The sequence below is a fragment of the Salvelinus alpinus genome, chromosome 28 (genome assembly GCF_045679555.1).
Source record: "Salvelinus alpinus chromosome 28, SLU_Salpinus.1, whole genome shotgun sequence".
In the NCBI taxonomy this organism is placed as follows: domain Eukaryota; kingdom Metazoa; phylum Chordata; class Actinopteri; order Salmoniformes; family Salmonidae; genus Salvelinus; species Salvelinus alpinus.
In genome coordinates, this window is record NC_092113.1 from 44,728,064 (window position 1) to 44,752,735 (window position 24,672).

At 45.0% G+C, this 24,672-nt stretch overlaps 2 protein-coding genes across 3 annotated transcripts in view; both read left to right on the forward strand.

The window, feature by feature from the left end:
• Positions 1-24,073, forward strand: part of LOC139557919 (constitutive coactivator of PPAR-gamma-like protein 2) — a 62,825-nt gene extending 38,752 nt beyond the window's left edge. The window contains exons 9-16 of one of the 2 annotated variants that reach the window (XM_071373262.1): positions 2,505-2,676; positions 2,779-3,028; positions 3,114-3,228; positions 13,623-13,832; positions 13,975-14,221; positions 15,010-15,145; positions 15,247-15,313; positions 15,432-24,073. In XM_071373262.1, the coding sequence (XP_071229363.1) occupies positions 2,505-2,676; positions 2,779-3,028; positions 3,114-3,228; positions 13,623-13,832; positions 13,975-14,221; positions 15,010-15,145; positions 15,247-15,313; positions 15,432-15,662 (1,428 nt within the window). In that variant the 3' untranslated portion in view covers positions 15,663-24,073. The remainder of the gene's footprint in view (positions 1-2,504; positions 2,677-2,778; positions 3,029-3,113; positions 3,229-13,622; positions 13,833-13,974; positions 14,222-15,009; positions 15,146-15,246; positions 15,314-15,431) is intronic. The other variant, XM_071373263.1, reaches the window with a different exon arrangement.
• Positions 1-24,672, forward strand: part of LOC139557921 (zinc finger BED domain-containing protein 4) — a 385,803-nt gene that overhangs the window by 151,376 nt on the left and 209,755 nt on the right. The gene's annotated exons all lie outside the window — the stretch shown is intronic.

The following is a 24,672-nucleotide window of genomic DNA, read 5'->3' on the forward strand; positions in this document are numbered from 1 at the left end:
GGACTGATGTATCCACATATATACCACATACTGACCAAGGTAACACAGAGGACTGATGTATCCACAGATATACCACATACTGACCAAGGTAACATATACAGAGGACTGATGTATCCACAGATGTACCACATACTGACCAAGGTAACACAGAGGACTGATGTATCCACAGATATACCACATACTGACCAAGGTAACACAGAGGACTGATGTATCCACAGATATACCACATACTGACCAAGGTAACACAGAGGACTGATGTATCCACAGATATACCACATACTGACCAAGGTAACACAGAGGACTGATGTATCCACAGATATACCACATACTGACCAAGGTAACAGACAGAGGACTGATGTATCCACAGATATACCACATACTGACCAAGGTAACACAGAGGACTGATGTATCCACAGATATACCACATACTGACCAAGGTAACACAGAGGACTGATGTATCCAAAGATATACCACATACTGACCAAGGTAACATACACAGAGGACTGATGTATCCACAGATATACCACATACTGACCAAGGTAACAGACACAGAGGACTGATGTATCCACAGATATACCACATACTGACCAAGGTAATACAGAGGACTGATGTATCCACAGATATACCACATACTGACCAAGGTAACAGACAGAGGACTGATGTATCCACAGATATACCACATACTGACCAAGGTAACACAGGACTGATGTATCCACAGATATACCACATACTGACCAAGGTAATACAGAGGACTGATGTATCCACAGATATACCACATACTGACCAAGGTAACAGACAGAGGACTGATGTATCCACAGATATACCACATACTGACCAAGGTAACACAGAGGACTGATGTATCCACAGATATACCACATACTGACCAAGGTAACACAGAGGACTGATGTATCCACAGATATACCACATACTGACCAAGGTAACACAGAGGACTGATGTATCCACAGATATACCCCATACTGACCAAGGTAACAGACACAGAGGACTGATGTATCCACAGATATACCACATACTGACCAAGGTAACAGACAGAGGACTGATGTATCCACATATATACCACATACTGACCAAGGTAACAGACAGAGGACTGATGTATCCACAGATATACCACATACTGACCAAGGTAACACAGAGGACTGATGTATCCACAGATATACCACATACTGACCAAGGTAACACAGAGGACTGATGTATCCACAGATATACCACATACTGACCAAGGTAACACAGGACTGATGTATCCACAGATATACCACATACTGACCAAGGTAATACAGAGGACTGATGTATCCACAGATATACCACATACTGACCAAGGTAACACAGAGGACTGATGTATCCACAGATATACCACATACTGACCAAGGTAACACAGAGGACTGATGTATCCACAGATATACCACATACTGACCAAGGTAACACAGAGGACTGATGTATCCACAGATGTACCACATACTGACCAAGGTAACAGACACAGAGGACTGATGTATCCACAGATATACCACATACTGACCAAGCTACTACAGACACGCTCCTTGATATGGTAATCCATAATTAATCAGTAAGGCCTGAGGAGGTGTTGAGTATGGCCATGCAATGCGGAGTGCTAGGACACAGCCCTTAGCATTGGTATATAACACAAACCCCTGAAGTGCCTTATTGCTATTATAAACTGTATTCGAACGTAGTTAGAGCAATAATAATACACCCTTTGTCATACATGTGGTATTCCATGGCTTTCAGCCAATAAGCATTCACGTCTCGAACTCCCCAGTTTCTAATGTCTGATAATGACTTCCTCTTCTGCCTCTATCTGTTAGTGTGTCTGTAGGGCTGCAGAGTAACAGGCATGTGAATGTGCATCTCTGGCCTCAAGCCTCCGGTGACACTTAAAGGGGCAATCAGCAGTTGTTCTCTCTCTCCCTCTCCCTCCATCCCCCTCTCGCTCTCTCTCTCCCTCTCTCTCTCTCGATCCCTCCCTCTATTCCTCTCCCTCTCTCTCTCTTTCTCTCTCTCCCTCTCTCTTTCTCTCTATCCCTCTCTCTCTCTCTCCATCCCTCCCTCCATCCCTCCCTCTCTCTCTCTCTCTCTCTCCATCCCTCCCTCTATCCCTCTCTCTCTCTCTCTCTCTCTCTCTCTCTCTCCCTCTCTCCCTCTCTCTCTATCCCTCTCTCTCTCTCTCCCTCTCTCCCTCTATCCCTCTATCCCTCTCCCTCTCTCTCCCTCTCTATCCCTCACTCTCACTCGCCCTCTATCCCCCTCCCTCTCTCTCTCTCTCTCTCTCTCTCTCCCTCTCTCCCCCTCTCTCTCTCTCTCTCTCTCCCTCTATCCCCCTCCCTCTCTCTCACTCTCCCTCTATCCCCCTCCCTCTCTCTCTCTCCCTCTCTCCCCCTCTCTCTCTCTCTCTCTCTCTCTCTCTCTCTCTCTCTCTCTCTCTCTCTCTCTCTCTCTCTCTCTCTCTCTCTCTCTCTCTCTCTCTCTCTCAGGGAGAGATAAAGATGGCGGTGTGTATAGAAGATGATTGTAACAGTGAACTGCCTCCAGCCTCTCTGCTGTTCAGAGCAGCCAGACAGTACAGCTATGGGGTCCTCTTCAGCCTAGCCGAAACACACCGACGCCTCGAGAGACTCGCCATGCGCAACAGAGCACCCCTAGACGGTATGGGCAGAAGGGAGGGAAGTGAACAATTTTGTTTTGCTCGTACAATTGTCTAACTTTTCCACTCTCTTTCTCTCCCTGTCTGTCTGTCTCCTCCTGCAGTTCCTCCAGTGATAGTGAAGGAGTGGTCCAGTGGGAAGTCGAAGTCGGCCCTGACCCCGGAGCTGGTCCCAGCGCTGTGCTTCAGAGAGTGGACCTGTCCTAACCTGCGGAGGCTGTGGCTTGGTAGAGCCAGTGAAGATCGCTCCCGGAGGACCAGAGCTTTCCTAGCCTGTCTTCGCTCTGACTGTCCTGCCCTACTCAACCCTGCTCAGGTCCCACAACACCTTCTGCTCATGTGCTGCGTGCTCAGGTGAGACTGGAAGGGTGTGAGAAGTGTGTGTGTTTGTGTACCACGTGTGTGTGGTGTGTTAAGGTGTGTGTGTGTGTGTTAACAGGTATATGATGCAGTGGCCAGGTGGTCGTATTCTACAGAGACATGAGTTAGATGCCTTCCTGGCCCAGGCAGTCTCTAACCAGCTCTACGAACCAGACCAGCTACAGGAACTCAAGGTACAGCACACACTAGACACAGCCAACACTGCTGGACAGGGTTGGCTCTGCACACAGTCCAGTTCGAAGGTACAGCTGGTTCCTGAGCTGGGGCACTTCCCGGAGGGCACAATTTCTGGAGACCTGTTGGGGAAAGCTGTGCCAGTATGCTACAGGTTAAGGACAGCCCATCAAATATCTTTGTCAACTGCGCCTCTGGACCCAATAGTTTGAGTCATGGAGTGAGGAGGAGAGGAACAGTTTCCTTTACATTCTAGAAGAGAGGCACCCGATGTTAGTTCTACAGAGGTATAGCTGGGACAGCAGGCAGGGATGGAGGGATACGGGAGAAGAGATAGACAATGAGTGGGTGGTAGACAGAAACAAGTCCAGTTGATGAAGTGGTACGTAGGGGAGCATATGTGTGGAGACAGTGAAGAGCGGTGCGGCAGGTAGTAAGCAAAAGGTTGCTGGTTCGAATCCCTGAGCCACCTAGGTGAAAAATCTGTCGACGTGCCCTTGAGCATGGCACATAACCCTAATTGCTCCTGTACGTCGCTTTGTATAAGAGCATCTGCTAAATGACTAACATTTGAAATGACTAATTAATATAATAACCAAAAAAGTGTTAAACAAATCAAAATATATTTTCTTCAAATAGCCACCCTTTGCCTTGATGACAGCTTTGCACATTCTTAGCATTCTCTCATCCAGCTTCACCTGGAATGCTTTTCCAACAGTCTTGAAGGAGTTCCCACATATGCTGAGCACTTGTTGGCTGATTTTCCTTCACTCTGCAGTCCGACTCATCCCAAAACATCTCAATTTGTTTGGAGGCCAGGTCATCTGATGCAGCACTCATCACTCTCCTTGGTAAAATAGCTCTTACACAGCCTGGAGGTGTGTTGGGTCATTGTCCTGTTGAAAAACAAATGATAGTCCCACTAAGCACAAACCAGATGGGATGGCGTATCACTGCAGAATACTATGGTAGCCATGCTGTTTAAGTGTGCCTTGAATTCTAAATAAATCACAGACAGTGTCACCAGCAAAGCACCCCCTCACCATCACACCTCCTCCTCCATGCTTCACGGTGGGAAATACACATGCGGAGATCATCCGTTCACCCTCACTGCGTCTCACAAAGACACGGCGGTGGGAACCATGAATCTCCAATTTGGACTCCAGACCAAAGGACAGATTTCCACCGGTCTAATGTCCATTGCTCGTGTTTCTTGGCCCAAACAAGTCTCTTCGTATTGGTGTCCTTTAGTAGTTGTTTCTTTTATAGCAATTCGACCATGAAGGCCTGATTCACGCAGTCTCCTCTGAACAGTTGATGTTGAGATGTGTCTGTTACTTGAAGTCTGATGCATTTATTTGGGCTGCAATTGAACTTATCCTCTGCAGCAGAGGTAACTCTGGGTCTTCCATTCCTGTGGCGGTCCTCATGAGAGCCAGTTTCATCATAGCGCTTGATGGTTTTTGCGATTGCACTTGAAGAAACTTTCAAAGTTCTTGACATTTTCCGGATTGACTGACCTTCATGTCATTTCTCTTTGCTTATTTGAGCTGTTCTTGCCATAATATGGACTTGGTCTTTTCCCAAACAGGGCTATCTTCTGTATACCCCCCTACCTTGTCACAACACAACTGATTGGCTAAAACACTTTAAGAAGGCACACAAAATATTTCCAAAACTAAAAGCATTGTATTTGGGACAAATCATTCACTAAACTCTAAAACTCAACTACATCTCGTAATGAATAATGTGGAAATTGAGCAAGTTGAGGTGACTAAACTGCTTGTAGTAACCCTGGTTTGTGAACTGTCATGGTCAAAACATATTGATGCAGTAGTAGCTAAGATGGGGAGAAATCTGTCTATAATAAAGCGCTGCTCTGCCTTTTTAACTTCTCTGCGCTACGGATCCCTTTTAGCGGGATCATTTTCCTAAACAACCGCTGAATTGCAGGGCGCAAAATATTACTAAAAATATTTATAATCATGCAATCACAAGTGAAATATCCCAAAGCACAGCTTAGCTTGTTGTTAATCCACCTATCGTGTCAGATTTTGAAAATATGCTTTGCAGCGAAAGCAATCCAAGCTTTTGTGAGTGTATCAATCAATGCTAGAACAGCTAGCCCCAAATTAGCATGGTCACGAAAGTCAGAAAAGCAATACAATTAATCGCTTACCTTTGATAATCTTCGGATGTTTGCACTCACGAGACTCCCAGTTAAACAATACATTTTATTTTTGTTCGATAAATATTACTTTTATAACAAAAAAACGCCATTTGGGTTGTGCGTTATGTTCAGAAAACCAAAGCCTCGTTCCGTTCAACGAAAATTCCAAAAAGTATCTGTAATGTTCGTAGAAACATGTCAAATGTTTTTTATAATCAATCCTCAGGTTGTTTTTAACATACATCATCGATAATATTTCAACCGGACCGTAACCTATTCAATAAAAGAGAGAAAAAAAATTGAGAGCTACCCCTCTCGCGCGCAGGAACTAATCAAAGGACACCTGACTACTTTTGAAAAATCTCGCTCATTTTTCAAAATAAAAGCCTGAAACTATGTCTAAAGCCTGGTCACAGCCTGAGGAAGCCATTGGAAAAGGAATCTGGTTGATACCCCTTTAAATGGAAGAAAGAAGGGCAAGGAAACACAGGTAAAAAAAGAAATAAAAAAGAAATCACTTCCGGGTTAGATTTCCTCAGGTTTTCGCCTGAGAATCAGTTTTGTTATACTCACAGACAATATTTTGACCGTTTTGGAAACTTTGGAGTGTTTTCTATCCTAATCTGTAAATTATATGCATATTCTACGACCTGGACCTGAGAAATAGTCCGTTTACCTTGGGAACGTTATTTTTTATTAAAAACTCTGACCCCTATCGTCAAGAGGTTAACCTCTCTGGGATATGTGGGACGCTTGCCATGGGAAAATGTAGAGCGCCAAATAAAAAAAAAAAAAAAAAAATCAAACTTTCATTAAATCACACATGTAAGATACCTAATTAAAGCTGCACTCGTTGTGAATCCAGCCAACATGTCAGATTTCAAAAAGGCTTTTCGGCAAAAGCATAAGATGCTATTATCTGATGATAGCACAACAGTTAACAAAGAGAGTGTAGCATATTTCAACCCTGCAAGCGCAACACAAAACGCAGAAATAAAATATAAATCATGCCTTACCTTTGACGAGCTTCTTTTGTTGACACTCCAATATGTCCCATAAACATCACAAATAGTCCTTTTGTTCGATTAATTCCGTCCATATATATCCAAAATGTCCATTTATTTGGAGCGTTTGATCCAGAAAAAAACAGCTTCCAATTTGCGCAACGTCACTACAAAATATCTCAAATATTACCTCTAAACTTTGCCAAAACATTTCAAACTACTTTTGTAATACAACTTTACATATTTTTAAATGTTAATAATCGATCAAATTGAAGACGGGTCTATCTGTTTTCAATACAGGAGGACAACAAACTAACGCTACTTTTCTAGTCTTTCGCAACTCTCAAACAGTACACATAACGTTACACTGATTCCAGATGGCCTCACTTCTTCATTGCAGAAAGGAATAACCTCAACCAATTTCCAACAACTGGTGACATCCAGTGGAAGCGATAGGAACTGCAAACAAGTCCCTTAGAAATCTAGTATCCCAATGAAAACTCATTGAACAGACAGTGACCTCAAAAAAAGAAAAAATTTGAATGGTTAGTCCTCGGGGTTTTGTCTGCTACATAAGTTCTGTTATACTCACATACATGATTCAAACAGTTTTAGAAACTTCAGAGTGTTTTCTATCCAAATCTACTAATAATATGCATATCTTATATTCTGGGGATGAGTAGAAGGAAGTTGAAATTATGCACGCTATTTATCCAAAAGTGAAAATGCTGCCCCCTATCCTAGAGAAGTTATCAACACTATCAACAAGGCAGGTCCTACAGGCCCTAGTTTCTACCTTCTTAACAACACTATCAACAAGGCAGGTCCTACAGGCCCTAGTTTCTACCTACTTAACAGCACTATCAACAAGGCAGGTCCTACAGGCCCTAGTTTCTACCTTCTTAACAACACTATCAACAAGGCAGGTCCTACAGGCCCTAGTTTCTACCTTCTTAACAGCACTATCAACAAGGCAGGTCCTACAGGCCCTAGTTTCTACCTTCGTAACAACACTCAACAAGGCAGGTCCTACAGGCCCTAGTTTCTACCTACTTAACAGCACTATCAACAAGGCAGGTCCTACAGGCCCTAGTTTCTACCTTCTTAACTGCACTATCAACAAGGCAGGTCCTACAGGCCCTAGTTTCTACCTTCTTAACAACACTCAACAAGGCAGGTCCTACAGGCCCTAGTTTCTACCTTCTTAACAACACTATCAACAAGACAGGTCCTACAAGCCCTAGTTTCTACCTTCTTAACAGCACTATCAACAAGGCAGGTCCTACAGGCCCTAGTTTCTACCTTCTTAACAACACTATCAACAAGGCAGGTCCTACAGGCCCTAGTTTCTACCTTCTTAACAACACTATCAACAAGGCAGGTCCTACAAGCCCTAGTTTCTACCTTCTTAACCTCTACCGACTCCCGGATCCGGGATCATCCTCATCAGAAACGCTGACTAGCATAGCCTAGCGCCACAGGGATATCATATAATTTCATGAAATCACAAGTCCAATACAGCAAATGAAAGATAAACATCTTGTGAATCCAGCCAACATGTCCGATTTAAAAAAAAATGTTTTACAGCGAAAACACAACATATATTTGTTAGCTCACCACAATAGCCCAACACACAACGCCATTTTTTCACCGCAAAGATAGCTTTCACAAAACCCACAAATAGAGATAAAATGAATCACTAACCTTTGAACAACTTCATCAGATGACAGTCTTATGACATGTTATACAATACATTTATGTTTTGTTCGAAAATGTGCATATTTATAGCTATAAATCGTGGTTTTACATTGGCGCCATGGTCACAAATGGCACCAAAATGTCTGGAGAAATTTTAGACAGCCACGTAATCTAACCGAAAAACTCATCATAAACTTTGCTGAAAAATACACGTTGCACATATAATTAAAGATACACTGGTTCTTAATGCAACCGCTGTGTTAGATTTAAAAAAAAATAACTTTAGTACAAAGCACAGCATGCAATAATCTGAGACAGCGCTCAGCCATTCTCCGCCATGTTGGAGTCCAAAGAGTCCTTACCTTTGATGATCTTTTATCAGAATGCAGTGCCAGGAATCCTAGTTCCACAATAAATCGTTGTTTTGTTTTAGAATGTCCATTTCCTCTGTCGAATTAGCAACTTTGGCTAGCATGGTGTAGCTCACTCCATGAAGATTTTACACATGAACAAAAAATTCAAAAAGTCATAATAGTCGAATAAACTGGTCAAACTCAGTTGATAATCCATCTTTAGGATGTTTTTCAGAAATATATCCAATAACGTCCCAGACGGAGCATTTCTTCGTGTCTACCTAACGCATTGCAGACAACGATATGACAAACCCAAGTGCGTAGCCAAGTACTACCAATATGGCTGACCTCTCACTCCAACGAGTCCCATCCGGTCCCAGAAAAGGCTAGAGACTTCATTCCACGTTCTACTGCCTGTTGACATCTAGTGGAAGGCGTATGAAGTGCATACAGATCCATAAATAAAAGACAATTGAATAGGCAATGCCTTTCATAGAGACCCATTTCAGAATTTTCACTTCCTGTTTGGAAGTTTGCCTGCCAAATGAGTTCTGTTTTACTCACAGATATAATTCAAACAGTTTTAGAAACGTCAGAGTGTAATAATAATATGCATATATGATCTAGGACAGAGTACGAGGCCGTTTAAATTGGGCACGATTTTATCCAGAAGTGAAAATGGCGCCGCCTATTTCCAAGAGGTTAACAACACTATCAACAAGGCAGGTCCTACAGGCCCTAGTTTTGTCTCACCTGGACTACTGTTCAGTCGTGTGGTCAGGTGCCACAAAAAAGGACTTAGGAAAATCACAATTGGCTCTAAACAGGGCAGCACGGCTGGCCCTTAAAAGTACACGGAGAGCTAACATTAATAATATGCATGTAAATCTCTCCTGGCTCAAAGTGGAGGAGAGATTGACTTCATCACTACTTGTATTTATGAGAGGTATTGACATGTTGAATGCACCGAGCTGTCTGTTAAACTACTGGCACACAGCTCGGGCCCCCATGCATACCCCACAAGACATGCCACCAGAGGTCTCTTCACAGTCCCCAAGTCCAGAACAGACTATGGGAGGTGCACAGTACTACATAGAGCCATGACTACATGGAACTCTATTCCACATCAGGTAACTGATGCAGCAGTAGAATCAGATTTAAAAAATAATAAACCCCAGGAAGAGTAGCTGCTGCCTTGGCAGGAACTAATGGGGATCCATAATAAACCCCAGGAAGAGTAGCTGCTGCCTTGGCAGGAACTAATGGGGATCCATAATAAACCCCAGGAAGAGTAGCTGTTGCCTTGGCAGGAACTAATGGTGATCCATAATAAACCCCAGGAAGAGTAGCTGTTGCCTTGGCAGGAACTAATGGGGATCCATAATAAACCCCAGGAAGAGTAGCTGCTGCCTTGGCAGGAATGAATGGGGATCCATAATAAACCCCAGGAAGAGTAGCTGTTGCCTTGGCAGGAACTAATGGGGATCCATAATAAACCCCAGGAAGAGTAGCTGCTGCCTTGGCAGGAACTAATGGGGATCCATAATAAACCCCAGGAAGAGTAGCTGCTGCCTTGGCAGGAACTAATGGGGATCCATAATAAACCCCAGGAAGAGTAGCTGCTGCCTTGGCAGGAACTAATGGGGATCCATAATAAACCCCAGGAAGAGTAGCTGCTGCCTTGGCGGGAACTAATGGGGATCCATAATAAACCCCAGGAAGAGTAGCTGCTGTCTTGGCAGGAACTAATGGGGATCCATAATAAACCCCAGGAAGAGTAGCTGCTGCCTTGGCAGGAATGAATGGGGATCCATAATAAACCCCAGGAAGAGTAGCTGCTGCCTTGGCAGGAATGAATGGGGATCCATAATTAACACCAGGAAGAGTAGCTGCTGCCTTGGCAGGAACTAATGGGGATCCATAATAAACCACAGGAAGAGTAGCTGCTCCCTTGGCAGGAACTAATGGGGATCCATAATAAACCACAGGAAGAGTAGCTGCTGCCTTGGCAGGAACTAATGGGGATCCATAATAAACCCCAGGAAGAGTAGCTGCTGCCTTGGCAGGAACTAATGGGGATCTATAATAAACCCCAGGAAGAGTAGCTGCTGCCTTGGCAGGAACTAATGGGGATCCATAATAAACCCCAGGAAGAGTAGCTGCTGCCTTGGCAGGAACTAATGGGGATCCATAATAAACCCCAGGAAGAGTAGCTGTTGCCTTGGCAGGAACTAATGGTGATCCATAATAAACCCCAGGAAGAGTAGCTGTTGCCTTGGCAGGAACTAATGGGGATCCATAATAAACCCCAGGAAGAGTAGCTGTTGCCTTGGCAGGAACTAATGGGGATCCATAATAAACCCCAGGAAGAGTAGCTGCTGCCTTGGCAGGAACTAATGGGGATCCATAATAAACCCCAGAAAGAGTAGCTGTTGCCTTGGCAGGAACTAATGGGGATCCATAATAAACCCCAGGAAGAGTAGCTGTTGCCTTGGCAGGAACTAATGGTGATCCATAATAAACCCCAGGAAGAGTAGCTGCTGCCTTGGCAGGAACTAATGGGGATCCATAAAAAAACAGAAAGAGTAGCTGCTGCCTTGGCAGGAACTAATTGGGATCCATAATAAACCCCAGGAAGAGTAGCTGCTGCCTTGTCAGGAACTAATGGGGATCCATTAAAAAAACAGAAAGAGTAGCTGCTGCCTTGACAGGAACTAATGGGGATCCATAATAAACCCCAGGAAGAGTAGCTGTTGCCTTGTCAGGAACTAATGGGGATCCATAATAAACCACAGGAAGAGTAGCTGCTGCCTTGGCAGGAACTAATGGGGATCCATAGTAAACCCCAGGAAGAGTAGCTGCTGCCTTGACAGGAACTAATGGGGATCCATAATAAACCCCAGGAAGAGTAGCTGCTGCCTTGTCAGGAACTAATGGGGATCCATAATAAACCTCAGGAAGAGTAGCTCCTGCCTTGTCAGGAACTAATGGGGATCCATAATTAATTCAAATACACCTGTTAATTGAAATGCATTCCAGGTGATTACCTCGTGAAGCTGGTTGAGAGAATGCCAGGAGTGTGCAAAGCTGTCATGGCAAAGGGTGGCTATTTGAAGAATCTCAAATATAAAATATATTTTGATTTGTTTAACGCTTTATTTGGTTACTACATGATTTCATATTTGATATTTCATAGTTTTGATGTCTTCACTATTATTCTACAATGTAGAGAATAGTAAAAAATAAAGAAAAACCCTGGTTCTCAAACTTGTGTGTTCTCTTTTGTCCTGAGTTGAGGGGTCCGTGCTTTGTCCTGAGTTGAGGGGTCCGTGCTTTGTCCTGAGTTGAGGGGTCCGTGCTTTGTCCTGAGTTGAGGGGTCCGTGCTTTGTCCTGAGTTGAGGGGTCCGTGCTTTGTCCTGAGTTGAGGGGTCCGTGCTTTGTCCTGAGTTGAGGGGTCCGTGCTTTGTCCTGAGTTGAGGGGTCCGTGCTTTGTCCTGAGTTGAGGGGTCCGTGCTTTGTCCTGAGTTGAGGGGTCCGTGCTTTGTCCTGAGTTGAGGGGTCCGTGCTTTGTCCTGAGTTGAGGGGTCCGTGCTTTGTCCTGAGTTGAGGGGTCCGTGCTTTGTCCTGAGTTGAGGGGTCCGTGCTTTGTCCTGAGTTGAGGGGTCCGTGCTTTGTCCTGAGTTGAGGGGTCCGTGCTTTGTCCTGAGTTGAGGGGTCCGTGCTTTGTCCTGAGTTGAGGGGTCCGTGCTTTGTCCTGAGTTGAGGGGTGGTCCTTTAGGGTGCGTCCCCGGTTACGCTGTCTGTTGGGTGCGTCCCCGGTTACGCTGTCTGTTGGGTGCGTCCCCGGTTACGCTGTCTGTTGGGTGCGTCCCCGGTTACGCTGTCTGATGGGTGCGTCCCCGGTTACGCTGTCTGGTGGCTGAGCCTTTATTGTGTGTCCCTGGTTACGCTGTCTGTTGGGTGTGTCCCTGGTTACGCTGTATGTTGGGTGTGTCCCTGGTTACGCTGTCTGATGGCTGATCCTTTATTGTGTGTCCCTGGTTACGCTGTATGTTGGGTGTGTCCCTGGTTACGCTGTATGTTGGGTGTATCCCTGGTTATGCTGTCTTTTGGGTGTGTCCCTGGTTACGCTGTCTGTTGGGTGTGTCCCTGGTTACGCTGTATGTTGGGTGTGTCCCTGGTTACGCTGTATGTTGGGTGTGTCCCTGGTTACGCTGTATGTTGGGTGTGTCCCTGGTTACACTGTCTGATGACTCTTTCGTTGAGTTGCAGAGCCTGTGCTCTAAATTGTCTTCTCCTTGAAGGTCACAGGGGAACCCTCTCAGAAAGACTGAAAAAACCCTTCAGCTCTTTGAAGTCGTATGTCTTCTGAGACTGTCTCCTTGTGCCTAGTGCATGGGCTCTTCTGTCCCAGTTTCTGTATTGGATTACAGGTACCGTTCCCTAAAAGGTACTTTGCCTAACTTATCAGTTCACCAGTTCTTGCCAATAAAGGCGAAGGTCCAGGCCTTGTGGTCGACCTGCTGAAGACGGCTCTTCTCCCTCCTCAAGAGAGGTCCAGCAGGCCCTGTGAGGTCACATGATATTTCACCTAGGTGTGAAGGGTCTTAGACTGAGAGAAACCCAGTAGTCCATAACAGTTCAGCATTATCCATGAACAGGAAGAGGATGTTCAACTTATGACATCACTACATATCCATATGGATGTTTTTATGAGAAATCTTCTACAAAGAACAGGGACTTTGCATTGATATGAAAAGCTTATAGTAAATATGATAATACTACATGTCTCAGAATCAATATCCATCTGACCTCTATTGTTTTATGTTCTGTGGACTCCACTTCATTGGGTTAGGGGTTAGGGTTAGGGGTTAGGGTTATAGTCTTAACTCTTCACAGCATCCAGCCTAGCTGACGTCATGCATTTTTCTGAATTAGTTTTTTTTCTATGTATTATTTCTCTGGCCTCCATTGATTTAGTCACCCTAATTCTGGCCATCCTACTAGGGTATAAACTCCAGTAACTTTGGAATGGATTGTGATAGAGTCCTGAGGTTTGGAACATTGGTTTTCTTAGAGGATTATCTACACAGTTAACATATTATTTTACCCATTGGTCAGAAATACGTGTTTTTGATTGGACACATTATATAATGTGTGTCTATAGGTGGAGAAGGTAGATGGTCGGGGAGTGCAGCTGGCGTCTCTCTTCATGGCGGGCGTGGACACGGCTCTGTTGGTCAACGATGTGTGTGGTCAGCCGTTACCATGGGAACACTGCTGCCCCTGGGGCTTCTTCGACGGGAAACTCTTCCAGACCAAACTGGCCCGTGCCGCCCGAGACCGCCAGGCCCTGCTCGACATGTGTGAAGGACAGGTCGGTCGGGGGGGGGGGGTTCAATCCCCGGGCAGCTGGAAGAATGTTGTCCCCCATGAGCTAATTGCTTTCTGTGACCCATGTAAAAGGCTTACTCGACTTCCGGGATTTATATGTATATATAATATTCTCTGTCCAACAGGAGGAGCTGGTGTCTCGTGTGGAGAAGATGCGTCAGGCCATCCTAGAAGGCATCAACTTCTCTCGTCCTCCTCCCCCTCCTCCTCCTCTCCCCCCTCCTTCCTTCCTGCCCCCTCCCCCCTTCTACCCCCTGCCTCCCCTCTACCCCCCCCGGCCCATGGGCAACATGCCACACCACCACCACCCTCAACATCCTCATCCTCATCACCACTCACACCCAGCCCAGCACAGACCCAGAGCCTTCCCAGGTGAGCATCTCACACACACACACACACACACGTTCACAAGTGCACACACATATCCAATAGATCAATGCAAAGATTCAGACACTGAGGCGTGGATCCGAGACGTTGGCGTTGTATCCGAGACGCCGAGACGTTGGCGTGGATCCGAGACGTTGGCGTTGGATCCGAGACGTTGGTGTTGGATCCGAGACGTTGGATCCGAGACGTTGGCGTTGGATCAGAGACGTTGGATCCGAGACGTTGGCGTTGGATCCGAGACGTTGGATCCGAGACGTTGGCGTTGGATCCGAGACGTTGGCGTTGGATCCGAGACGTTGGTGTTGGATCCGAGACGTTGGATCCGAGACGTTGGCGTTGGATCAGAGACGTTGGATCCGAGACGTTGGCGTTGGATCCGAGACGTTGGATCCGAGACGTTGGCGTTGGATCCGAGACGTTGGATCCGAGACGTTGGATCCGAGACGCCGAGACGTTGGATCCGAGACGCCGAGACGTTGGATCCGAGACGCCGAGACGTTGGATCCGAGACGTTGACGTTGGCGTTGGATCCGAGACGTTGACGTTGGCGTTGGATCCGAGACGTTGGATCCGAGACGTTGGCGTTGGATCCGAGACGTTGGCGTTGGATCCGAGACGTTGACGTTGGCGTTGGATCCGAGACGTTGGCGTTGGATTCGAGACGTTGGCGTCGGATCCGAGACGTTGTTCGTGCACCAGGAAGATTGATGATGTTCTATCTGCACTTTTCTAACAGATAACAAACACACTTTAATCTGTCTTTTGATGAGCAGGTCTGCAGTCGATCCCCCCCCAGGGAGGGAAGTTGGAGATAGCCGGAATGGTGGTGGGGCAGTGGGCCGGGAACAAACCACTGCGTGGTAGAGGGGGATTCAACATGCAGGTGGTGTCAGTCGGGGCAGGGAGAGGGTAAGACACTGCTACTGCTCTCTAAATTAAACTGTCTCTATACTTACTTGAGTCTAATATTACTTTTTACTAATCTCTCCCTCTCTCCCCCGTCTCTCCAGAAGGGGTAAGGACATCCCAGTGAAAGGAGGGCGAGGAGGTAAAAAGGTGACTGCCAACAGAATAAAGGTTTGACATCAGAATAAGGTCAAGCCATAGAATAAGCGGTGTGTCGTCACACTAAATGTAAAGAGACCGTTAGATGTAGTTTTAAATAAGCATTAACTCTTTCTCTCCTTCCCTCCAGACCTCACCCCCTCCCCCCTCCACCAGCCCCCCCAAGTCCTCTGAGGGTGAGGGTCTTAACTCTGAGGGTGTGGCCCAGAAGCTGAACGGCAGCCCTGCAGCCTCTGCTATTGGCCAGCCTTTGGATCTTCCTCCACTGGCCCAGCCAAACCCGTGTGCCTTAGCCAGCAAAGACAACCAATCAGAGGAGGCCCCTTGTTGCCTTGACAGCTGTCCTTCAGACGGAATGTAACGAAGGAGGATTGACTAGGCTTTCCCAGAATGCACCAGGGTGTTCTGAAAGTGCCGTCTGTGTTCCACTGCCTTCCCCTGTCTGTTAGCCTCGCCCACCAACACACCAACCAGGAAGTCAGAGAGGGGGAGGTGCTCTGCTCAATCAGTCGATTTGATTGAGGTGTTCCGCTAGCCTTTCCCCCCCCTCTCTCTGCTTCTCCGTGTGATTGGTTTGGCAGAGCAGTAAGCCCAACCCCTTGATTTTGTCATGTTTTATTTTAACGATGAGAGGTTCTTCTCCATGAGTCCATTTTGTCTAAGCCCCGCCTCCGCCCCATAAAGCCCCGCCCGCATGGCTGTTGTAGCCCCAGCACACTGTCTCATGTTGTAATGATCCCTAGTGTTAAAATTGATTGTGAATTGAAATGGGATGATGTGATCTACACTCCCCTACCGAGGTCCGCACAGTTAGACTTGAACTACAGTGTTTAGTAGTAGTAATAGTGGGTTTACACACACAGTAACATTGACACTAAACACACACTGTTGGCTAGTCTGTTAGTTCCTCGGTTTGGTAGCCATTAGAAGTGTGTAAAAGTTTAGTTGCCCAGCCGTGTTGAGAGACCCCCTGACCACAGATGTAAATTGTTGCCATAGGGACCTCATGGCAAGCGGTGCTCCATGTGAGGTCAGAGAGGAATAGAGAAAGAGGAGGATGACATGGCGTTTGCTAAATCCCCCAATACACCACCGATAATGATCTATTAGCGTTAGACACGCCTCTAACCTCCCCGCCAGACCCATCTGTATTAGCAACGCTACGTTGTGTTGCTGATCACAGCACTACCTGGGGCGGCAAGTAGCCTTGTGGTTAAAGTGTTGGTTTCGGTTACTGGATCGAATCCCAGAGCTGACGAGGTAAAAATCTGTCGTTCTGCCCCTGAACAAGGCAGATCACCCACCGTTCCCCGGTAGGCCGTCATTGTAAATAAGAATTTGTTCTTAATTGACTTGCCTAGTTAAATAAAGGTTACATTTTAAATATAAAATATCACCCTGAGCGTCGGTGTGTTAGCATAGCTTAGCCCCTTCAGTAGCATTTGCACCGCTAATGCGTTAGCATGCTAACGTAGGCCAGATCCTTGAATAACATTAGCACTTACGTTAATATGCTAGCATGCTAATTTAGCCTAGCCCTGCCGTGTTGAGACCCCCTGACCACAGATGTATGTACGCACCTTAACCTGACGCTCCAACGTATGGATGCTCTTACCCCTGTATTATATTACTGCATTACCCCCTATGCTCTTATTGTACATCCCAATGGGGAGCACTTACTAATGTTGCATTCATGGTGATTATTAATGACTTGACAGTCTGTCTGAGAGGGTTCCCCTGTGACCTAGGACATTTCTTTGACCTCTAGAGATCTACTTTAACATTAGACACCTTTAGAGACTCCTTTGTGCGTTAATATGCCCCTGTTAACAATAGCTGTTTAAATGTGAGCAGAGTGGTCTTCAGAAGAGCCTCACTAGATCCCCTTACAGGTTAAAACCCAGTCAGGACAAACATGGTGCCACGTCAGGGGTTAGAGGTCAGAGTGCTGCCCCTCTGACGTCTAAATGAACCCTATTTCCTACATGGTGCACTACTACTCCTGTTCATCAGAAGCAGTGCATTATGGGGAGGTAGGTTGCCGTTATAGACAAGACCTGATGAAGTCCCAAAGCATAGACCCACACCAGCCCTGTCAGCTGGCTGGCCAATCAGGACAGGCCTGGTAGCACCGCCTCCCCAACCCCGCCTGGTGATTGATTAGCAGTCGCCACGGCGATAGCACAGCGTTCTAAGCTCTTTAACCAACAAGAAGCACTTCCCTCAAACGACCGAGACAATCAGCAGGGGTTTGGGGTGGGAACACTTGAATGTTCTGCCCACAATCTAAAGATCCTAAATAGTTTTATAATTATGATAGAGGACAAAATAAGTATTCCCTTAATAGGTGTGCTCTGAGAGGAATCAGAGTATTGTCTTGTTTTAATGTTAGTAGACGAGGAATCAGAGTATTGTCTTGTTTTAATGGCAGAGCAGTAGGATTGATCTGTCTGTCTCCTGGACATCTGTAGAAATAACATGGACTGAATCAACTCAACCAGCGTAGGGACGTGGATGCTGCCCAAAGGACTCCTAGTCCTTCTACTGCACTACTTCTGTTTATGGCCCGTAGGGCTTTGGTCAAAGTAGTGCACTATATAGGGAATGGGTGCCATTTGGGAGGCACCCTATACGAACCCCTGGCAAGGCAACAGAAGGAGACCATGTCAATGACTTGATGCTCTATCTGATGGTAGGCCTAAGACAATGTTTCCCAAACTCGGACCTGGGGACGCCAAGGGGTTTTTCCCCAGCACGACACAGCTGATTCAAATAATCAAAGCTTGATGCTGAGTTGGTTATTGACTCAGCTGTGTCTTGCTGGGGGCAGAACCAAAAGGTGCATCCGGGGGGGGGGACTGAGTTGGGTCTAAAATCTGTACTGTTTAACTGAAGGAAACCCTGACCAGATGAATTGGCACCCTATTCCTTACATTCTGACTGATCCTCTTCGTTCCTGTGAAGGATTCCACAAGACTGCCTCTGTTGCTGGTCTTCAGCCTTATACTCATAGGGGTTAGGGTTAGAGCCCACCGTTAACATCCGTTACACTGAGACGCAACAAACGGCCCGTTAACTTGTCAACAAACAACTACCAAATGAAAGCCAGGGTTTTATTGATGGCTGGTTATTGATATGACTAGCTGAAGCATTTTGATGGCTGGTTATTGATATGACTAGCTGAAGCATATTGATGGCTGGTTATTGATATGACTAGCTGAAGCATTTTGATGGCTGGTTATTGATATGACTAGCTGAAGCATACAGGACATTGTTATGAGTGTTGCTACTGTAGTTGTAGGACAGTAGTAACAGTATTGGACTAAGCTCTACAGGACTGTAGTTAACACACAGACAGAAAGGGTGACAGCCCCACAAAGCCCCACAAAGCCCCACAAAGCCCCACAAAGCCCCACAAAGCCCCACAAAGCCCCACAAAGCCCCACAAAGCCCCACAAAGCCCAAAGTTGCAAAAGCAAACATAACATCTAAATACACTTCAACCAAAATGATTTTGGAAAGCTGCGGCTCGAGACTCCATGGCGTGCAAGGGTTGTGGAACTGCTTACAAGCAAATCATCTCTGCCTTCTGATGGTTGTTGTAAAACGAGACTGGAGATTAATCCCACATGAAGTATTGGGAACAACAACAGTTTTTTAATCCAGTCGTCTCAGGGCTATCTAGCAGACAGATTTGAACCCCTAGACTGGCTAGAGCCCCACTGGTCATATAATACCCAGCATGACTAGACGACTACAACTCATACATATATATACATATTCATAGGTTGCACCTCTGTCACTCGGTCGCATCATGCCATTGTTGTGAACGTTCTCAAGCAGGCCTCTATCGGCGGCGCCCTAAAGTTGCGATTTAAAAAAAGTAATTCTGGAAATACAATGACATTGCTAAAATAGTCAAGTATTTAGTAGGAAACAATTTTGCCAGCGTTATCATGCCGTCAAATTTACTTTGATTGCAATGTTGTCATTAGCTAGCAAAGTTTGTCAAAAACCTAATAAAAAAATGGCCTCACCTCAATCTTAGCTAGCTTTCTAGCTAGCATTACACCGCATCTAAAGTCAATCTGGTGGTCTCCCCTCAATCTTAGCTAGCTAGTTTCTTACGGCTGCGAACCCGTTAACGGGATCGATATGACAACAGCCAGTGAAAGTGCAGGGCGCCAAATTCAAACAACAGAAATCTCATAACTAAACTTCCTCAAACGTATCTTGTACCATTTTAAAGGTAATCTTGTTGTTAATCCCACAACAGTGTCCGGTTTCAAAAAGGCTTTACAGCGAAAGCACCACAAACGATTATGTTAGGTCACCGCCAAGTCACAGAAAAAAACAGCCATTTTTCCAGCCAAAGATAGGAGTCACAAAAAGCAGAAATAGAGATAAAATGAATCACTAACCTTTGATGATCTTCATCAGATGACACTCATATGACTTCATGTTACACAATACATGTATGTTTTGTTCGGTAAAGTTCATATTTATATAAAAAAATCTCAGTATACATTGTCTGTACGTTCAGTAGTTCCTAAAACATCCGGTGATTTTGCAGAGCCACATCAATTTCCAGAAATACTCATAATAAATGTTGATCAAAGATACAAGTGTTATACATGGAATTTTAGATCCACTTCTCCTTAATGCAACCGCTTTTTTTTCTTAAGCTTTACGGAAAAAGCAAAAATAATCTGAGGTCGGCGCTCAGAGCCCAAACAAGCTAAAAGATATTAGCCATATTGTGCAGTCAACAGAAGTCAGAAATAACATTATAAACATTCACTTACCTTTGATGATCTTCATCAGAATGCCCTCCCAGGAATCACAGTTCCACAACAAATGTTTGTTTTGTTCGATAATGTCCATCATTTGTCCAAATAGCTACTTTTGTTAGCGCGTTTTGTAAACAAATCCAAAGTCACGAAGCGCTTTCACTAGGAGCAGACGAAATGTCAAAAAGTTCCGTTACAGTCTGTAGAAACATGTCAAACGATGTATAGAATCCATCTTTAGGATGTTTTTAACATAAATCTTCAATAATGTTCCAACCGGAGAATTCCTTTGTCTGTAGAAATGCAAATGGAACAGAGCTCGCTCTCACGTGAACGAGCGTCACGAGCTCAAAGCATTCTGCCAGACCTCTGACTCATTCCCCTCTCATTCGGCCCTACTTCACAGTAGAAGCCTCAAACAAGTTTCTGAAGACGGTTGACATCTAGTGGAAGCCTTAGGAAGTGCAACAAGAACAATATCCCACTATCTTCAATAGGGGCTAAGTTGAAAATCGACCAACCTCAGATTTCCCACTTCCTGGTTGGATTTTTTCTTGGGTTTTTGCCTGCCATATGTGTTCTGTTATACTCAGACATCATTCAAACAGTTTTAGAAACTTCAGAGTGTTTTCTATCCAAATCTACTAATAATATGCATATATTAGCAACTGGGACTGAGGAGCAGGCAGTTTACTCTGGGCACCTCTGGGCACCTTTTCATCCAAGCTACTCAATACTGCCCCCAGCCATAAGAAGCTAGCTAACGTTACACTGCATCTAAAGTCAATCTGATGGCCTCACCTCAATCTTGGATAGCTAGCTAACGTTACATTGCATTTAAAGTCAATCTAGTGGCCTCACCAAAATCTTAGATAGCTAGCTAATGTTATACTGTATCTAAAGTCAATCTGGCGACATCAAAAGGTTTTCCTACTAATTATCTGCCTCCTTCTGAATGTCATTGTATTTCCAAGCCACTGTAATGCACTTTTGATGAAATCTTCACCAGCGCTCATTGACGATGCATTGAGTAGAATGCTCAGTCGTGCATCAGTTCAAAATGAACGTTCTGAACAATATTGTGAGGAAACTTGCAACCCATGAATAATGCTTTAACTTTCACGTGACATTACTGTAGCTCAATAAGATGATGGGACACTGCAGGTCATGACTATTTCTGTTCAGCCAGGAGGAGGAGTGGGCCTACTTAAGTCACTCCCCTAGCTGGCAAGATTACGCACATCCCTGTCGACTCACTCGTAAGAATACTTACTCACACACACAGTAGTTGTTGGTAAAGCAGAGAGACTTGGTAACTCTCGTCAGTTACTGTCTGTGGTTAAAGCAGAGAGACTTGGTAACACTCTACTGTTGTACCGAGCTGCAGTCTGACACACACAGCCCTCTTGACTCACTCGTAAGAATACCCGCGGGCGCACACACACACACACACACACACACACACACACACACACACACACATTGATGTCACACCCTGAGTTAGACACTAGCTAGTATGGATAAAGTCAACAACATAATTACTCTCCCATTGTTATCCGTGTCTGATTTAGTTGTATTAGATTTTATTGATCAGTGATTTTATTGCTTATTTTAATATTCCTCTATATACCAACATCCCCTCTCTCTTCACCCCCCCTCGCTCTTCAACCCCACCTCTCTTCAACCCCCCCCCCCCTCGCTCTTCAACCCCACCTCTCTTCAACCCCCCCCCCTCGCTCTTCAACCCCACCTCTCTCTTCACCCCCCCTCGCTCTTCAACCCCACCTCTCTCTTCACCCCCCGTCTTCACTGTTCTCGCTCTCTTCCTCCCTCTGTCCCCCTCATTAGGTAGTTCCGCTTAAAGCAGCCCATAGAGTAGTCTTTTACACCCTTTCACACACAGTGACTGATACACCAACACACAGTCTGTCTGATACACCAACACACAGTCTGTCTGATACACCAACACACAGTCTGTCTGATACACCAACACACAGTCTGTCTGATACACCAACACACAGTCTGTCTGATACACCAACACACAGTCTGTCTGATACACCAACACACAGTCTGTCTGATACACCAACACACAGTCTGTCTGATACACCAACACACAGTCTGTCTGATACACCAACACACAGTCTGTCTGATACACCAACACACAGTCTGTCTGATACACCAACACACAGTCTGTCTGATACACCAACACACAGTCTGACTGATACACCAACACACAGTCTGACTGATACACCAACACACAGTCTGACTGATACACCAACACACAGTCTGTCTGATACACCAACACACTGTCTGTCTGATACACCAACACACTGTCTGTCTGATACACCAACACACTGTCTGTCTGATACACCAACACACAGTCTGTCTGATACACCAACACACAGTCTGTCTGATACACCAACACACAGTCTGTCTGATACACCAACACACAGTCTGTCTGATACACCAACACACAGTCTGATACACCAACACACAGTCTGATACACCAACACACAGTCTGATACACCAACACACAGTCTGATACACCAACACACAGTCTGATACACCAACACACAGTCTGTCTGATGGAATGGGGGTATCACTGTATCAGTCCTTATGTTTCTTGATCAGCCCTTATCTGTTTCCTCTAGGACCATTTCTATTGGCTGTTTTCTGACCCCGCCCCTAACCACCCACACTAACAGTAGAGGCTATATTATTATTGATTATCAGTTTCTCTTTGTAAACTATGTTATTATTGATTATCAGTTTCTCTTTGTAAACTAGCCAGAGTGTGCAACAAAAAAAGTCGACAACAAAAAAATCTGTTTTATTCAATTGTGCTTAAATTTGTTTCTTACTCTTTTTAATGTCTTCTAACCTATCTATCAAAGCAACCATTAGTTCTGAGAGGCTTTAGCCAGACATAGAGATTTATATTGGAACCATTTACCATGATCCTTCTTGGTATTTGATATGCCATAAATCATTTTAAAGATCACCTTGTCGTTGTTAACTATGTCAGTTAAATATCGCCCTAAAGCTTTTTAAATGATCATCGTTTCTGCACTACGTCCGTATATTCTCGTATTATTAACGTCCCTTATAAAGATTTCATGGTCGACTCAAGTGAAGCTGAACTTTGCACCGAGTTGGAAGTCCCCCAGAAAAAACAATGGCCTATCATGAGAGCGATTCTATGATGACATCACGGCACGTGTGATTGGTTTGCCCCTATAGAGTTTTGTGATGAGTAGAACAGAGCAGTATTGGTGACTGTAGGACTGTGTTATAAGGTTTCAGTACATGTATGGCTACACTGCCTGAGTGGTCCAGACTAGATAGGCTTACAGGTAATAAAGACAGCTGATTGCATTCCAAATTTCACTCCATTCCTTATAATAGTGCACTACTTTTGACCTTGTGGTGCAGGGAGGTTTCTGTTATGTTTAATTTCTGAGACCCTGTGGTCCTGGTCATGAGTAGTGTACTAGATAGGGAATAGGATGCTATTTGGGATGCAGCTCGGGAGGAGATGGAGTGAGCGGTCAGTTCAGGTCACATGATGATGATATGACATCATACAGGTGTCAGTCTGTGAGTGTCTGTACCAACGCCTTCTGAAGCAACTGTAACGCATGTAATACATCAACTGTAAACCAGCAGTAATGTGTACTATATCATGTACTGTAAGCCCCCCACCTCAAAACAACAACAGTGCAGTAAAGGGTTCATCTTCATCACTACTATTATTGCTGTTATAATTATGATCGGTATAATTTGTCATCGTTAGCTAAATGGAAGCACCAGAATGTTGTGGAGAGAGCCCTTTTATATTCGTCTGGCTGTGGAGGAAGTGATGTCACAAAGGAGGACTGGAACAGGAGGAGAGGCTTGATGATGTAAAGATGGCGGTCGTGTTTGTACGGTTGAGAAACGACTTACAGTGCTGAAATAAAATTTATTCTTTTAGTAAAAAAAAGTACTACTGTCTGTCTTTTTGTGACCAGGAAGTAAGAATGCTGTGGGATCGCTCAATATGCAATCACACTGCAACAAGCCACACCTTCAGCTTTCCTGTGGTCAGATTATTCTAATGGTGTTAGGTACTGTGAATAATAAGAAACTAACAAATTATCCCAAACTACACTGCTCATTTTCCAAGCAGCCACAGTGCAGTTGAATCAGATGTGCAGCATTACCCACTGCAAATTGGTCACATCGAACGAGCCCACAAACTGCCTGTGGGGAAACACGGAATCTCACACCGCCTTTCAACAGCACCCAGAGCTCCATTGCAGATCACTGATGGCATTCTGAGTCTTTTCGCTGAGCTGGTTGGTTCAAAATGCTTAAAAATTGACCTTGAACTATGAAAAAATGGAAAATTACCAATGTATTGCGAGTTCAAATGTTTACCTGGCCATATTAGATGCCCTGCAAAAAACATGTTTTTTTTTTTGCACGCAATAAATCAGCGTAGACCAGATTAATGCGCTCTCCCGACTGAATTGTTTCTGAAGTGATGATTCACCCTCTAGATAATTATTTTGTAATTTATCTGCAGAAAAACGGTTTGAT